At 41.9% G+C, this 18,280-nt stretch overlaps 1 protein-coding gene across 2 annotated transcripts in view; it reads right to left on the bottom strand.

The window, feature by feature from the left end:
• Tsf2 (transferrin 2) overlaps positions 1-18,280 on the bottom strand; it is a 245,751-nt gene that overhangs the window by 45,348 nt on the left and 182,123 nt on the right. Inside the window, exon 14 of one of the 2 annotated variants that reach the window (XM_071657723.1) lies at positions 12,427-14,517. The exons of the other annotated variant lie outside the window; for it this stretch is intronic. Within the exon in view, the coding sequence (XP_071513824.1) occupies positions 14,324-14,517 (194 nt within the window). The 3' untranslated portion in view covers positions 12,427-14,323. Of the gene's footprint in view, positions 1-12,426; positions 14,518-18,280 lie in introns of those variants that run through there. 2 annotated transcript variants of the gene reach the window in all.

Here is an 18,280-nt window from a genome sequence, read left to right on the forward strand (position 1 = left end):
CATGCCCATATATGCACATATTCATACCTATAAATTTCAATGAATACGTACATATAAGAAAGTTAAGAGTAAATGTGAATAAGAGCAAGGTTATTAGGTACAGTAGGGTTGAGGGTCAAGTCAATTGGGAGGTGAGTTTGAATGGAGAAAAACTGGAGGAAGTGAAGTGTTTTAGATATCTGGGAGTGGATCTGGCAGCGGATGGAACCATGGAAGCGGAAGTGGATCATAGGGTGGGGGAGGGGGCGAAAATCCTGGGGGCCTTGAAGAATGTGTGGAAGTCGAGAACATGATCTCTGAAAGCAAAAATGGGTATGCTTGAAGGAATAGTGGTTCCAACAATGTTGTATGGTTGCGAGGCGTGGGCTATGGATAGAGTTGTGCGCAGGAGGATGGATGTGCTGGAAATGAGATGTTTGAGGACAATGTGTGGTGTGAGGTGGTTTGATCGAGTGAGTAACGTAAGGGTAAGAGAGATGTGTGGAAATAAAAAGAGCGTGGTTGAGAGAGCAGAAGAGGGTGTTTTGAAGTGGTTTGGGCACATGGAGAGGATGAGTGAGGAAAGATTGACCAAGAGGATATATGTGTCGGAGGTGGAGGGAACGAGGAGAAGAGGGAGACCAAATTGGAGGTGGAAAGATGGAGTGAAAAGGATTTTGTGTGATCGGGGCCTGAACATGCAGGAGGGTGAAAGGAGGGCAAGGAATAGAGTGAATTGGAGCGATGTGGTATACCGGGGTTGACGTGCTGTCAGTGGATTGAATCAAGGCATGTGAAGCGTCTGGGGTAAACCATGGAAAGCTGTGTAGGTATGTATATTTGCGTGTGTGGACGTATGTATATACATGTGTATGGGGGGGGGGTTGGGCCATTTCTTTCGTCTGTTTCCTTGCGCTACCTCGCAAACGCGGGAGACAGCGACAAAGTATAATAAATAAAATAAAAAATACGTACATATACATACATAGACATATACATATATACACATGTGCATATTCATACTTACTGTCTTCATCCATTCCCATCACCACCTCGCCACATAAGAAATGGCACCCCCCTCCCCCTGCACGTGTGCAAGGTAGCACTAGGAAAAGGCAACAAAGACCACATTCATTCACACTCAGTCTCTAGCTGTTATGTGCAATGCACCGAAACCACAGCGCCCTTTCCACATCCAGGCAAAACTTTCCTCCAGCTTCCTTTCCACATCCAGGCCCCACAAAACTTTCCATGGTTTACCCCAGATGCTTCACATGCCCTGGTTCAATCCATTGACAGCACGTTGACCCCAGTATACCACATTGTTCCAATTCACTCTATTCCTTGCACGCCTTTCACCCTCCTATATGTTCATGCCCCAATCACTCAAAATCTTTTTCACTGCATCCTTCAACCTCCAATTTGGTCTCCCACTTCTCGTACCCTCCACCTCTGACACATATATCCTCTTTGTCAATCTTTCCTCACTCATTCTCTCCATGTGACCAAACCATTTCAATACACCCTATTCTGCTCTCTCAACAACACTCTTCTTATAACCACACATCTCTCTTACCCTTTCATTACTTACTTGATCAAACCACCTCACACCACATACTGTCCTTAAACACTTCATTTCCAAAACATCTGTCCTCCTTGGCACAACACTATTTAACACCCACACCTCACAACCATATAACATTATTGGAAAAAACTATTCCTTCAAACATACCCATTTTTCCTTTCCGAGATAACGTTCTCGCCTTCCACACATTCTTCAACACTCCAAGAACCTTTGCCCCCTACCCCACCCTGTGACTCACTTCTGCTTCCATAGTTCCATCCGCTCCTAAAGCCACTCCCAGATATCTAATATGCTTTACTTCCTCCAGCTTTTCTCCATTCAAATTTACCTCCCACTTGAATTGTCCCTCAACCCTACTGAATCTAATAATCTTGCTCTTATTCACATTTACTCTCAGCTTTCTTCTTTCACACACTTTACCAAACTCAGTCACCAGCTTCTGCAGTTTCTCACCCAAATCAGCCACAAGTGATGTATCATCAGCGAACAACAACCGACTAACTTCCCAAGCCCCCTCATCCACAACAGACTGCATACTTGCCCCTCTCTTCAAAAATCTTGCTATCACCTCCCTAACAACCCCATCCATAAACAAATTAAACAACCATGGGGACATCATGCAACCCTGCCGCAAACCAATCATTGGGAACCAATCACTTTCCTCTCTTCTTACTAGTAAACATGCCTTACATCCTTGATAAAAACTTTACTGCTTCTAGCATCTTACCTCCCATGCCATATACTCTTGAAACCTTCCACACAGCATCTCTATCAATTCTATCATATGCCTTCTCCAGATCCATAAATGGTATATACAAATTCATCTATTTTTCTCAGTATTTCTCACATACATTCTTCAAAACTAACACCTGATCATACACATCCCCACCACTTCTGAAACCACACTGCTCTTCTCCAATCTGATGCTCTGTACATGCCTTTACCCTCTCAATCGATACCCTCCTATATAATTTCCCAGGAATACTCAACAAACTTATACATCTGTAACTTGAACACTCACTCTTATCCCCTTTGCCTTTGCACAAAGGCACTATGCATACATTCTGCCAATCCTCAGGAAGTTTACCATGAACCATACATACACTGAATATCCTCACTAACAAGTCAACAACACAGTCACCCCCTTTTTCAATAAATTCCACTGCGATACAATCCAACCCACCACCTTGCCGGCTTTCATCTTCCGCAAAGCTTTCACTACCTCTTCCCTGTTTGCCAAACTATTCTCCCTGACCCTCTCACTTCGCACACCACCTTGACCAAAACACCCTATATCTGCCACTCTATCAACTAACACATTCAACAAACCTTCAAAATACTCACTCAATCTCCTTCTCAATTAACCACTACTTGTTATTACCTCCCCATTTGCCCCCTTCACCAATGTTCCATTTGTTCTCTTGTCTTACGCACTTTATTTACCTCCTTCCAAAACATCTTTTTATTCTCCCTAAAATTTAATGATACTCTCACCCCAACTCTCATTTGCCCTCTCTTTCACCTCTTACACCTTTGTCTTGACCTCCTGCCTCCTTCTTTTATACATATCCCAGTCATTTGCACTACTTCCCTGCAAAAATCATCCAAACACCTCTCTCTTCTCTTTCACTAACAATCTAATTCTTCATTCCACTACCCTTTTTAATCTGCCCACCTCCCACCTTTCTCATGCCACAGGCATCTTTTGCGCAAGCCATCACTGCTTCCCTAAAAACATCCCATTCCTCCCCCACTCCCCTTACATCATTTGCTCTCACCTTTTTCCATTCTGCATTCAATCTCTCCTGGTACTCCCTCAGACAAGTCTCCTTTCCAAGCTCACTTACCCTCACCACTCTCTTCACCCCAAGCTAACTTACTCTCACCACTCTCTCACCCCAACATTCTCTCTTCATTTCTGAAAATCTCTACATATCTTCACCTTCACCTCCACAAGATAACGATCAGACATTCCTCCAGTTGCCCCTCTCAAGAATCGTTCTTCCACATGCCTATCAATTAACACGTAATCCAATAATGCTCTCTGGCCATCTCTCTTACTTACATACGTATACTTATGTATATCTTTTTAAACCAAGTATTCCCAATCACCAGTCCTTTTTCAGCACAAAAATCTACAAGCTCTTCACCATTTCCATTTACAACACTGAACACACCATGTATACCAATTATTCCTCAACTGCCACATTACTCACCTTTGCATTCAAATCACCCATCACTATAACCCAGTCTCATGCATCAAAGCTGCTAAAACTCTCACTCAGCTGCTCCCAAAACACTTGCTGCTCATGATCTTTCTTCTCATGACCATGTGCATAGGCACCAATAATCACCCATCTCTCTCCATCCACTTTCAGTTTTACCCACATCAATCTAGAGTTTACTTTCTTACACTCTGTTACATACTCCAACAACTCCTGCTTCAGGAGTAGTGCTACTCCTTCCTTTGCTCTTGTCCTCCCACCAACCCCTGACTTTACTCCCAAGACCTTCCTGAACCACTCTTCCCCTTTACACTTGATCTTTGTTTCATTCAGAGCCAAAACATCCAGGTTCCTTTCCTCAAGCATATTACCTATTTCTCCTTTTTTCTTATCTTGGTTACATCCACACACACTTAGATATCCCAATCTGAGCCTTCAAGGAGGATGAGCACTCCCCATATGACTCCTTCTTCTGTTTTCCCTTTTAGAAAGTTAGAATACAAGGAGAGGGTTTATAGCCCCCCCCCACTCCCATCCTCTTTAGTTACCTTCTACGACATGTGGGGAATGCGTGGGAAGAATTCTTTCTCCCCTATCGCCAGGGATAAATAATAGTAATAATAATAATAACAATAATGATAATAATAATAATAATAATAATAATAATAATAATAATAATAATAATGATAATAATCAAATAATAATAATAATAATAACACATGTTTCGATGACAGAATTAACTGATTCATTTTTTCATATGTATATATATGCATGTGTGTGTGTGTGTATATGTGCGTATGTATGTATATGTGTGTGTATGTGTATATGTATATATATATGTATATTTTCCCTGGGGATAGGGGTGAAAGAATATTTCCCACGTATTCCTCGCGTGTCGTAGAAAGCGACTAGAGGGGACGGGAGCAGGGGGGCCAGAAATCCTCCCCTCCTTGTATTAACTTTCTAAAATGGGAAACAGAAGAAGGAGTCACGCGGGGAGTGCTCATCCTCCTCGAAGGCTCAGAGTGGGGTGCCTAAATGTGTGTGGATGTAACCAAGATGTGAAAAAAGGAGAGATAGGTAGTATGTTTGAGGAAAGGAACCTGGATGTTTTGGCTCTGAGTGAAACGAAGCTCAAGGGTAAAGGGGAAGAGTGGTTTGGGAATGTCTGGGGAGTAAAGTCAGGGGTTAGTGAGAGGACAAGAGCAAGGGAAGGAGTAGCAATACTCCTGAAACAGGAGTTGTGGGAGTATGTGATAGAATGTAAGAAAGTAAATTCTCGATTAATATGGGTAAAACTGAAAGTTGATGGAGAGAGGTGGGTGATTATTGGTGCATATGCACCTGGGCATGAGAAGAAAGATCATGAGAGGCAAGTGTTTTGGGAGTAGCTGAATGAGTGTGTTAGTGGTTTTGATGCACGAGACCGGGTTATAGTGATGGGTGATTTGAATGCAAAGGTGAGTAATGTGGCAGTTGAGGGAATAATTGGTATACATGGGGTGTTCAGTGTTGTAAATGGAAATGGTGAAGAGCTTGTAGATTTATGTGCTGAAAAAGGACTGATGATTGGGAATACCTGGTTTAAAAAGCGAGATATACATAAGTATACTTATGTAAGTAGGAGAGATGGCCAGAGAGCGTTATTGGATTACGTGTTAATTGACAGGCGTGCGAAAGAGAGACTTTTGGATGTAAATGTGCTGAGAGGTGCAACTGGAGGGATGTCTGATCATTATCTTGTGGAGGCTAAGGTGAAGATTTGTATGGGTTTTCAGAAAAGAAGAGTGAATGTTGGGGTGAAGAGGGTGGTGAGAGTAAGTGAGCTTGGGAAGGAGACCTGTGTGAGGAAGTACCAGGAGAGACTGAGTACAGAATGGAAAAAGGTGAGAACAATGGAAGTAAGGGGAGTGGGGGAGGAATGGGATGTATTTAGGGAATCAGTGATGGATTGCGCAAAAGATGCTTGTGGCATGAGAAGAGTGGGAGGTGGGTTGATTAGAAAGGGTAGTGAGTGGTGGGATGAAGAAGTAAGAGTATTAGTGAAAGAGAAGAGAGAGGCATTTGGACGATTTTTGCAGGGAAAAAATGCAATTGAGTGGGAGATGTATAAAAGAAAGAGACAGGAGGTCAAGAGAAAGGTGCAAGAGGTGAAAAAAAGGGCAAATGAGAGTTGGGGTGAGAGAGTATCATTAAATTTTAGGGAGAATAGAAAGATGTTTTAGAACGAGGTAAATAAAGTGCTTAAGACAAGGGAACAAATGGGAACTTCAGTAAAGGGGGCTAATGGGGAGGTGATAACAAGTAGTGGTGATGTGAGAAGGAGATGGAGTGAGTATTTTGAAGGTTTGTTGAATGTGTTTGATGATAGAGTGGCAGATATAGGGTGTTTTGGTCGAGGTGGTGTGCAAAGTGAGAGGGTTAGGGAAAATGATTTGGTAAACAAAGAAGAGGTAGTAAAAGCTTTGCGGAAGATGAAAGCTGGCAAGGCAGCAGGTTTGGATGGTATTGCAGTGGAATTTATTAAAAAAAGGGGGTGACTGTATTGTTGACTGGTTGGTAAGGTTATCTAATGTATGTATGATTCATGGTGAGGTGCCTGAGGATTGGCGGAATGCGTGCATAGTGCCACTGTATAAAGGCAAAGGGGATAAGAGTGAGTGCTCAAATTACAGGAGTATAAGTCTGTTGAGTATTCCTGGTAAATCATATGGGAGGGTATTGATTGAGAGGGTGAAGGCATGTACAGAGCATCAGATTGGGGAAGAGCAGTGTGGTTTCAGAAGTGGTAGAGGATGTGTGGATCAGGTGTTTGCTTTGAAGAATGTATGTGAGAAATACTTAGAAAAGCAAATGGATTTGTATGTAGCATTTATGGATCTGGAGAAGGCATATGATAAGAGTTGATAGAGATGCTCTGTGGAAGGTACTAAGAATATATGGTGTGGGAGGCAAGTTGTTAGAAGCAGTGAAAAGTTTTTATTGAGGATGTAAGGCATGTGTACGTGTAGGAAGAGAGGAAAGTGATTGGTTCTCAGCGAATGTAGGTTTGCGGCAGGGGTGTGTGATGTATCCATGGTTGTTAAATTTGTTTATGGATGGGGTTGTTAGGGAGGTGAATGCAAGAGTTGTGTAAAGAGGGGCAAGTATGCAGTCTGTTGGGGATGAGAGAGCTTGGGAAGTGAGTCAGTTGTTGTTCGCTGATGATACAGCGCTGGTGGCTGATTCATGTGAGAAACTGCAGAAGCTGGTGACTGAGTTTGGTAAAGTGTGTGAAAGAAGAAAGTTATGAGTAAATGTGAATAAGAGCAAGGTTATTAGGTACAGTAGGGTTGAGGGTCAAGTCAATTGGGAGGTAAGTTTGAATGGAGAAAAACTGGAGGAAGTAAAGTGTTTTAGATATCTGGGGGTGGATCTGGCAGCAGATGGAACCATGGAAGCGGAAGTGAATCATAGGGTGGGGGAGAGGGCGAAAATCCTGGGAGCGTTAAAGAATGTGTGGAAGTCAAGAACATTATCTCCGAAAGCAAAAATGGGTATGTTTGAAGGAATAGTGGTTCCAACAATGTTGTATGGTTGCGAGGCATGGGCTATGGATAGAGTTGTGCGCAGGAGGGTGGATGTGCTGGAAATGAGATGTTTGAGGACAATATGTGGTGTGAGGTGGTTTGATCTAGTAAGTAATAATAGGGTAAGAGAGATGTGTGGAAATAAGAAGAGCATGGTTGAGAGAGCAGAAGAGGGTGTTTTGAAATGGTTTGGGCACATGGAGAGAATGAGTGAGGAAAGATTGACCAAGAGGATATATGTGTCGGAGGTGGAAGGAACGAGGAGAAGTGGGAGACCAAATTGGAGGTGGAAAGATGGAATGAAAAAGATTTTGAGTGATCGGGGCCTGAACATGCAGGAGGGTGAAAGGCGGGTAAGGAATATAGTGAATTGGATCAGTGTGGTTTACCAGGGTCGACGTGCTGTCAATGGATTGGATCAGGGCATGTGAAGTGTCTGGGGTAAACCATGGAAAGTTGTGTGGGGCCTGGATGTGGAAAGGGTGCTGTGGTTTTGGGCATTATTGCATGGCAGCTAGAGACTGAGTGTGAATGAATGGGGCCTTTGTTGTCTTTTCCTAGTGCTACCTCGCACACATGAGGGGGGAGGGGGATGTTATTCCATGTGTGGCTAGGTGGCGATGGGAATGAATAAAGGCAGACAGTGTGAATTGTGTGCATGTGTATATATGTATATGTCTGTATGGGTATGTATATTTGCGTGTGGGGACATGTATGTATATACATGTGTATGGGGGTGGGTTGAGCCATTTCTTTCGTCTGTTTCCTTGCGCTACCTCGCAAACACGGGAGACGGCGACAAAGCAAAATGAAAATAAAAAAATATTATTATTATAATTATTATTATAATTATCATCATTATTATTATTATTTCTTTATTAAAAAAAAATAACAATAATAATAATATCTGGGAGAGGATCTGGCAGCGGATGGAACCATGGAAGCGGAAGTGGATCATAGGGTGGGGGAGGGGGCGAAAATCCTGGGAGCCTTGAAGAATGTGTGGAAGTCGAGAACATTATCTCGGAAAGCAAAAATGGGTATGTTTGAAGGAATAGTGGTTCCAGCAACGTTGTATGGTTGCGAGGCGTGGGCTATGGATAGAGTTGTGTGCAGGAGGGTGGATATGCTGGAAATGAGATGTTTGAGGACAGTGTGTGGTGTGAGGTGGTTTGATCGAGTAAGTAACGTAAGGGTAAGAGAGATGTGTGGAAATAAAAAGAGCGTGGTTGAGAGAGCAGGTGTTTTGAAATGGTTTGGGCACATGGAGAGAATGAGTGAGGAAAGATTGACCAAGAGGATATATGTGTCGGAGGTGGAGGGAACGAGGAGAAGTGGGAGACCAAATTGGAGGTGGAAAGATGGAGTGAAAAAGATTTTGTGTGATCGGGGCCTGAACATGCAGGAGGGTGAAAGGAGGGCAAGGAATAGAGTGAACTGGATCGATGTGGTATACCGGGGTTGACGTGCTGTCAGTGGATTGAACCAGGGCATGTGAAGCGTCTGGGGTAAACCATGGAAAGCTGTGTAGGTATGTATATTTGCGTGTGTGGATGCGTATGTATATACATGTGTATGGGGGTGGGTTGGGCCATTTCTTTCGTCTGTTTCCTTGCGCTACCTCACAAACGCGGGAGACAGCGACAAAGCAAAAAAAAAAATAAATAAATAATAATAATAATAATGATAACAATAATAATAATAATAGTAATAATAATAATAACAATACCAATTATTCCCTCAACTGCCACATTACTCACCTTTGCATTCAAATCACCCATCACTATAACCCGGTCTCGTGCATCAAAACCAATAACACACTCATTCAGCTGCTCCCAAAACACTTGCCTCTCATGATCTTTCTTCTCATGCCCAGGTGCATATGCACCAATAATCACCCATCTCTCTCCATCAACTTTCAGTTTTACCCATATTAATCGAGAATTTACTTTCTTACATTCTATCACGTACTCCCACAACTCCTATTTCAGGAGTACTGCTACTCCTTCCCTTGCTCTTGTCCTCTCACTAACCCCTGACTTTACTCCCAAGACATTCCCAAACCACTCTTCCCCTTCACCCTTGAGCTTCGTTTCACTCAGAGCCAAAACATCCAGGTTCCTTTCCTCAAACATACTACCTATCTCTCCTTTTTTCACATCTTGGTTACATCCACACACATTTAGGCACCCCAATCTGAGCCTTCGAGGAGTATGAGCACTCCCCGCATGACTCCTTCTTCTGTTTCCCATTTTAGAAAGTTAAAAAAATACAAGGAGGGGAGGATTTCTGGGCCCCCGCTCCCATCCCCTCTAGTCGCTTTCTACGACACGCGAGGAATGCGTGGGGTGTTCAGTGTTGTAAATGGATATGGTGAAGAGCTTGTAGATTTATGTGCTGAAAAAGGACTGATGATTGGGAATACCTGGTTTAAAAAGCGAGATATACATAAGTATACTTATGTAAGTAGGAGAGATGGCCAGAGAGCGTTATTGGATTACGTGTTACTTGACAGGCGTGCGAAAGAGAGACTTTTGGATGTTAATGTGCTGAGAGGTGCAACTGGAGGGATGTCTGATCATTATCTTGTGGAGGCTAAGGTGAAGATTTGTATGGGTTTTCAGAAAAAAAGAGTGAATGTTGGGGTGAAGAGGGTGGTGAGAGTAAGTGAGCTTGGGAAGGAGACTTGTGTGAGGAAGTACCAGGAGAGACTGAGTACAGAATGGAAAACGGTGAGAACAATGGAAGTAAGGGGAGTGGGGGAGGAATGGGATGTATTTAGGGAATCAGTGATGGATTGCGCAAAAGATGCTTGTGGCATGAGAAGAGTGGGAGGTGGGTTGATTAGAAAGGGTAGTGAGTGGTGGGATGAAGAAGTAAGAGTATTAGTGAAAGAGAAGAGAGAGGCATTTGGACGATTTTTGCAGGGAAAAAATGCAGTTGAGTGGGAGACGTATAAAAGAAAGAGACAGGAGGTCAAGAGAAAGGTGCAAGAGGTGAAAAAGGGCAAATGAGAGTTGGGGTGAGAGAGTATCATTAAATTTTAGGGAGAATAAAAAGATGTTCTGGAAGGAGGTAAATAAAGTGCGTAAGACAAGGGAGCAAATGGGAACTTCAGTGAAGGGCGCAAATGGGGAGGTGATAACAAGTAGTGGTGATGTGAGAAGGAGATGGAGTGAGTATTTTGAAGGTTTGTTGAATGTGTTTGATGATAGAGTGGCAGATATAGGGTGTTTTGGTCGAGGTGGTGTGCAAAGTGAGAGGGTTAGGGAAAATGATTTGGTAAACAGAGAAGAGGTAGTAAAAGCTTTGCGGAAGATGAAAGCCAGCAAGGCAGCAGGTTTGGATGGTATTGCAGTGGAATTTATTAAAAAAGGGGGTGACTGTATTGTTGACTGGTTGGTAAGGTTATTTAATGTATGTATGACTCACGGTGAGGTGCCTGAGGATTGGCGGAATGCGTGCATAGTGCCATTGTACAAAGGCAAAGGGGATAAGAGTGTGTGCTCAAATTACAGAGGTATAAGTTTGTTGAGTATTCCTGGTAAATTATATGGGAGGGTATTGATTGAGAGGGTGAAGGCATGTACAGAGCATCAGATTGGGGAAGAGCAGTGTGGTTTCAGAAGTGGTAGAGGATGTGTGGATCAGGTGTTTGCTTTGAAGAATGTATGTGAGAAATACTTAGAAAAGCAAATGGATTTGTATGTAGCATTTATGGATCTGGAGAAGGCATATGATAGAGTTGATAGAGATGCTCTGTGGAAGGTATTAAGAATATATGGTGTGGGAGGCAAGTTGTTAGAAGCAGTGAAAAGTTTTTATCGAGGATGTAAGGCATGTGTACGTGTAGGAAGAGAAGAAAGTGATTGGTTCTCAGTGAATGTAGGTCTGCGGCAGGGGTGTGTGATGTCTCCTTGGTTGTTTAATTTGTTTATGGATGGGGTTGTTAGGGAGGTGAATGCAAGAGTTTTGGAAAGAGGGGCAAGTATGAAGTCTGTTGTAGATGAGAGAGCTTGGGAAGTCAGTCAGTTGTTGTTCGCTGATGATACAGCGCTGATGGCTGATTCATGTGAGAAACTGCAGAAGCTGGTGACTGAGTTTGGTAAAGTGTGTGAAAGAAGAAAGTTAAGAGTAAATGTGAATAAGAGCAAGGTTATTAGGTACAGTAGGGTTGAGGGTCAAGTCAATTGGGAGGTGAGTTTGAATGGAGAAAAACTGGAGGAAGTGAAGTGTTTTAGATATCTGGGAGTTGATCTGGCAGCGGATGGAACCACGGAAGCGGAAGTGGATCATAGGGTGGGGGAGGGGGCGAAAATTCTGGGAGCCTTGAAGAATGTGTGGAAGTCGAGAACATTATCTCGGAAAGCAAAAATGGGTATGTTTGAAGGAATAGTGGTTCCAACAATGTTGTATGGTTGCGAGGCGTGGGCTATGGATAGAGTTGTGTGCAGGAGGATGGATGTGCTGGAAATGAGATGTTTGAGGACAATGTGTGGTGTGAGGTGGTTTGATCGAGTAAGTAACGTAAGGGTGAGAGAGATGTGTGGAAATAAAAAGAGCGTGGTTGAGAGAGCAGAGGAGGGTGTTTTGAAATGGTTTGGGCACATGGAGAGAATGAGTGAGGAAAGATTGACCAAGAGGATATATGTGTCGGAGGTGGAGGGAACGAGGAGAAGAGGGAGACCAAATTGGAGGTGGAAAGATGGAGTGAAAAAGATTTTGTGTGATCGGGGCCTGAACATGCAAGAGGGTGAAAGGAGGGCAAGGAATAGAGTGAATTGGAGCGATGTGGTATACCGGGGTTGACGTGCTGTCAGTGGATTGAATCGGGGCATGTGAAGCGTCTGGGGTAAACCATGGAAAGCTGTGTAGGTATGTATATTTGCGTGTGTGGACGTATGAATATACATGTATATGGGGGTGGGTTGGGCCATTTCTTTCGTCTGTTTCCTTGCACTACCTCGCAAACGCGGGAGACAGCGGGAAAAAAAAAAAAAAAAAAAAAATAACAATAATAATAGAAGGTTTAGTTATCAAGAAAGTAAAACAAAGTAGAATAATATTATGTCCTGGTTTAAAATATCAAATTACAAGGGTAACATGTCAATATTAAAATTATTAAAAACAAAAAGTAAAATGCCGCCACAATAGGACTTAAAAATATGAAATTATAAAATCATATGTCTGACAAACCACTGAGTTTTGCAGAAGATGTGGGATACTTGAATTACTGTATCAAGATGTTATAAATCTGACTTATTGTAAAAGCTGTCTTCCTTGCCTTATGATTCTTCAATGAATGTCATGCAAATGATATGGCAAGAAACTTTTGTCGCTGCTTGATGTGAGAAGGTTCTTTCCAAAAGAGCCGTTCACTATTCATGTCTTGCCTGCAACGTAGAGGTATGAAGTATACACAGTGCTCTTTCATAGCTTTCATACTGGATACCTAAAATGATTTTAAAACATCTCTTTTGGATGCGTTCCAGCTATGAGTGTTGCGTCTGAGTTAATCCTGGATGTCACACAGGAGTTACATACTCTAGGGGGTGCTCTTATGAACCACAAAGAAGCTCCATACTCCAGAGCTGCTCTTATGAACCAAACATACAAAGTGAACATTGCATCTACGCTGGTCAAGTTTCTGTACAGTATGAACACACATTTATTTGCTTCTGAAATTACATAGTTAATATAGTCGTTCCAGATTAATGTGGAGTTGATCTGAATGCCTAAAAGTTTACATTTGTACACAATGGGTAAGTTACCATTATTCAGTGTGAGTTGGGAAAATAAAAAGGCCTTTTCAGAGGACATACTATCATTATCTCATACTTGAGAGGGTTTGGAGTCATTTTAACAGATCTAAATTCCCCTGCAAGGTCATTAAGTGTATCCTGTATTGTGAAATTTAATGCACTGGATACATTTACAGTTTCAGCTAAAGTAAAGTCATCCACGCATTTTGCACAGATATTTGCATTATGGCAGATGTTACCAATTACAGCAAGGAATATGAATGGGCTTAATCGAGTACCCTGTGGCACACCACAAGTCAAGTTATCCCACTCTGAATGTGTCCTGATACCTGATTCTACATTGGTGAACAGAAAGGAAGTTAGTGATAAATGCAAGCAATGAGGGATAGCAACCTAGCTGGGAAAGCTCGCAAATGGTCACTGAGTTATTTATATAGTCGACACCCTTTTTAAAATGTTAATATATTTTGGGTTAGGATTTCAGGGTTGTTCATGCCTTTCAATACTCTATCTAAAAATCTAATGAGATAATGGGAGGAGGAGCTTCCTTTCAGTTTTCTATATGGACATGGATTGCTATTAGGCTTGATATCTTCTACTACTAGCAGTGCAACAAAGCATACAAGCAATTTTCCATAATCGAGAGTAAATGACAAAGGGCATAAGTCACCCAAATCAGTAACAATTTTCTATTCTTGAAGGGCTGTAATTGTAGCACCTTAGCAAAATCTGGGAACATTCCATACTCTAAACACTTATCAAAATCTTATGTGAAAGATACACAAATTTCACAAGCAAACCCTAATCTTTATTGGCAGAGATCCAAGAGTTCACCCTTACAAATTTTGACTTTAGGAGTGCTTTAAATATGTATCAAACCTTTCCAATCTAAGTGCCTCAAATGCAGGTAAGAAACTTGGTAATAAAGTAGGGTCTATCAGTGGGAATGCAGTGCATATATGAGTAAAGTTATTTTCTAACTTCTACATTGAATTATTCAAGTGATCTAAATACTGCATTTTTTTTGTCCTTTTTCTGTTTCCCAAAAATATATTTAAATCAATTCAAATTTTTTTTAATTAATGTAACTTTTGTCCAATTTCACACACTGTTTGTTGTTCAGCTCTCCTAAGTTCTTGTTTTATTCTGAAGTAAAGGTGTCCCCACTGGTCCATTCTGCCTCTGCCATATGCATGCCTCTGTTTATCTATTAGGTATAATCCTTGTGGTGCTACACAGTTTGTTGCCGCTCCATAATCGCTGTCTCCTCTGTGGAAAGCAGGTCTCATACTGCTGCCTCAATGTGTCCTCCAAGCATTTAGCTGCATTATCTATATCTTCCTTATTCATAACCTGCCTGCAGTCAGTGGTCATGACCCACTGATCAAACTTGCGCACTGAGGAGTCGAGAAAGGGGTAATAAGTCTTGATGCAATGAGATAGAGATGGGGGGTGTGCCTGGTCTATTTCAGACCAGTTGCTTTGACATCTACCACTTCTAAAGACTTCGAATCTCTCATCAACTCTCATATCCTCAGACATCTTGAATCTCACAGTCTTCTCTCCGATCACCACTATAGCTTCCATTAGGCAATGTCTGGTCAACACCCATGGAAGATTCTGGGGAGTCCTACGTGGTTGCCCTTGACATATCCAAAGCTTTTGACAGGGTTTGACATCAGAGTCTCATCTCTAAGCTCCCCTCTTTTGGCTTCCCTCCCTCACTTTGCTCCCTCATATCTAGCTTCCTCTCCATCCAATCTTTCTCCCTGTTGTTGATAGATAAGCCTCTCCCCTTTGTCCCTCAACAGCAGTGTCCCACAAGGCTCTGTCTTGTCCCCTACATTTTTTCTCCTTTTCTTCAATGATTTCTTCTCTTACACAAATAACCAAACAATCATACGCTGACAACTCAACACTGCATTCATCCACATCCTTCAATTCTGTTCCTTCTCACACTCGATCTGCATCTCAACATGACACAACTTCCTCAATAAACTCATACTTGGACAGGATATCTCAATGGAGTAGACAAAATCTAGTGAAGTTTAATGTCTCCAATACCCAGTTTCTACCCATCTCTTAATCGAAAACTCCTCACAACTTTCCTCTCTCCTTTGATGTTTCTGTAATTCCACTTCTTGACTCAAAGAACATACTTGGGATTATTGGAACATCCACTCTCTCTTGGAAACCCCATATTACAGAAACTGGGTATCCTCTTTAGATGTCAAAATTTCTTTTCATTAGAACAGTAGTTCCGTTTAAAAAAAGCACTGATCCATCCTTATATGGAGCACTGTTCTCACATCTGGGGTGGTTCTAGCTCTGCATCCTTACTTGACAGAGTTGAGTTGAAAGCGGTCTGACTCATAAACTCTCCCAGCATAACCTAGAAACCTGATCAACCTGCCCAACACTGTAAAGTTGATTCACTTTTCCTGGTCTATAGGTATTACTTTGACTTCTGCTCCTGATAGCTGGCTGCTCATGTGCCCCCACCACCAGCTGGACCACACAATACCTGGCATGCTGCTGTGTCACATGATTACTGTGTGGCCGCTGGCAATTCAAGAGACGGTCATTGTGATATCTGTTTCTTTCCCTAAGCCTGGAAGCTTTGTTATTCTCTACCCTTTCATGTCTTTCCCAATAACTATGACCTGGTACATTTCAAAAGACAGCTTTTTCACTTCCACCGAAATTTGTAAATAACTTCCCTTGTCTAGTATTCTTCCTTTTCATAATCCTCCTAATATTTCAATTATGGCCTGGCCTTGATGTGGACTTTTGTCCATGACTGGAACCTCCATCATAAAAACAAAACCAAAAATATGTAAGGTTGGTTGAAGTCTTCTAACACAAGCATATTATGGGCTGAATTTCCAAGGAGCTCAAAAGTTCAGTTGTTATGAGAGTATATCTACTACATACCATCCAACTCCTCCACATGACCTTCTGGTCTTGTTACATCTGTACAGGTTGTAGTTTAGGATCCACAACTCACAATTCATGTGGGCTTTAGTGTGTGTTTCATGGAAGGCCACAAATACTGCATTTAACTCATTTAGCAAGCCACTTATGAATGGGATTTTGTTTGTTATTAGTGATTTAAGTCCCTGTATGTTAGCATATATGAAGGACATTACACAGCTTGTCTCTGTGTTGTTCTGGGAGTTAATGCGCCCTGTTCTACTGAACTTGACAGAGTTCTTACAGTTACCTCACCATTTTGAAGTGGAAAGCCAAAGTCTCCTCTTCCTCTGGAAGTTCTCTGCTTCTGTTTGCCCCATTTTCTTGACTAAAACAAAAAAAAAAGGGATGTGTAAAGTGATCAGCATGAGGGATGTCTCATTGTCCCTGATGTGTGGCGGTACTCACAGTACTTGTTTAAAGCAGTGCCTAAACTCTAGTGAATATTGACACAATTTTGGATGCAAGAAACTGCATCATTCCCCATACCAGCATTTGTCTTTCTTAAACCAGTCCAAACATTTTCTGGGGTGTTTAAATTTACATTTTCTCAAGTACGATATGCCAGTCTTGCCATACAAGCAAATTCCTTTCATGTAGTATCTACAGACTCTCTATCCCTCTATGTTGTTCACTTACTGGGTATTAACTCTGTGTCTGTGGCTAGACCCATGAGAGTTTCCTGGTTTCTACTTTCCTCCCCCTCTAACTCATTCCATATCTGAGTCAGGGTTAATGTCTCCTTCTGCACACATATCTGTGCTAGGAATTTCCTGGCCTCTACTTTCTCTCTCTTCTTCCATACCTGCTAAGAATTTCCTGGTCTCCAATTTTTCTTCTTCCATACCTAAGTCAGTGACCCTGTCTATTTCTCTAATCAAATCTGTGCTTACCATATCTCTCTCTCTCTCTCTCTCTCTCTCTCTCTCTCTCTCTCTCTCTCTCTCTCTCTCTCTCTCTCTCTCTCTCCCCTTCCATATCTATATCATTTCTGTCACCTTCAGTGCTTATGTCTGTGGTTGCAATTTCCTGACCTCAATTTTCAACATACACTTCCTATTTAAGCTCTCTCCCTATAGCTGTATCAGGGTCTACTAGGTTTTCTAAAGCACTTGATTACATTACTTTCCAATTCTGAGTTTTCACTTGAACCTGCAATGAGAGAGCTGTGTAACTTCTTCCACATGATGTAGAGTGAAGGTAGTGCCTTTCAAAATATTTCTTTATCAGCCTCAGTCCTCATTACTTCCAAATGCAATAAGATATGTGTCTGCAGTGCATAGCCACCACACACTGTCTGCTTGTAAAGCACTCCTGATATTTTTCATATGTTATGGCTCATGCTGGCACAGCTGATGTGACAGGTTTTCTTACAATATAAGCAAGCAATTTCTGTTGGTTGTTTATGGCATTCTTGCAATCTTAATCTGTTGCCAGAATCCCATCTTAAGAGAACAGCAACGGAGACCAGCTGTCTGCTAATAAATATCAGAACTGCATTCAAGTTCATGGCTAAGGAAATATCTGATAAGATGTTCAAAACTTACATATGGACAAAACTAGAATATGCTTCTCAACTTCTCCCTATTTTGGATACCTATCATTATGGAAATAGCTCAGTTTACCTCTAAGAAACCAGGAGTCCTGTTTAGATGTCACAATTTTTTTTCTTCCAAACAGTTGCTCTCTTTATACATAGAATTGACCTCTCCTTGCATAGAGTACTGCTCTCACATCTGGGGTGGTTCTTGCACTGCATCCTTATTTGACACAATGAGTCAAAAGAGGTCCAACTCTCCCAGGATAACCTCAAAACTTAAATCACTTGCCCTACACTGCACTGTTGGTTCACTTTCTCTTTTTATAGGCACTACTTTGCTTTCTGCTCCTGAGAGCTTGCCACTTAGCTAGACCACACAGTACTCAGCAAGCTGCTGCATTGCATCACATTATTTCTGTGTGGCCATTGGCAATTCATGGGTGTGATATTTTTATGACTGTTCCTTTCCCTACACTTTGAAGCTTTGGAATTTTAAAAATAAGGTTTTACACTTCTCCAAAAATCATAAATGCTTTTCCTCATCTCTTCTTTCTCTCTTTCATTAACCTCTTTATATTTCAATGAAGGCCCAGCCTTGATGTGGACTTTTGTCAATGACTGGAGGCCCCCCACCAAAAAAAAAAGTA

Source organism: Panulirus ornatus, chromosome 65 (assembly GCF_036320965.1).
Source record: "Panulirus ornatus isolate Po-2019 chromosome 65, ASM3632096v1, whole genome shotgun sequence".
Taxonomy (NCBI): Eukaryota; Metazoa; Arthropoda; class Malacostraca; order Decapoda; family Palinuridae; genus Panulirus; species Panulirus ornatus.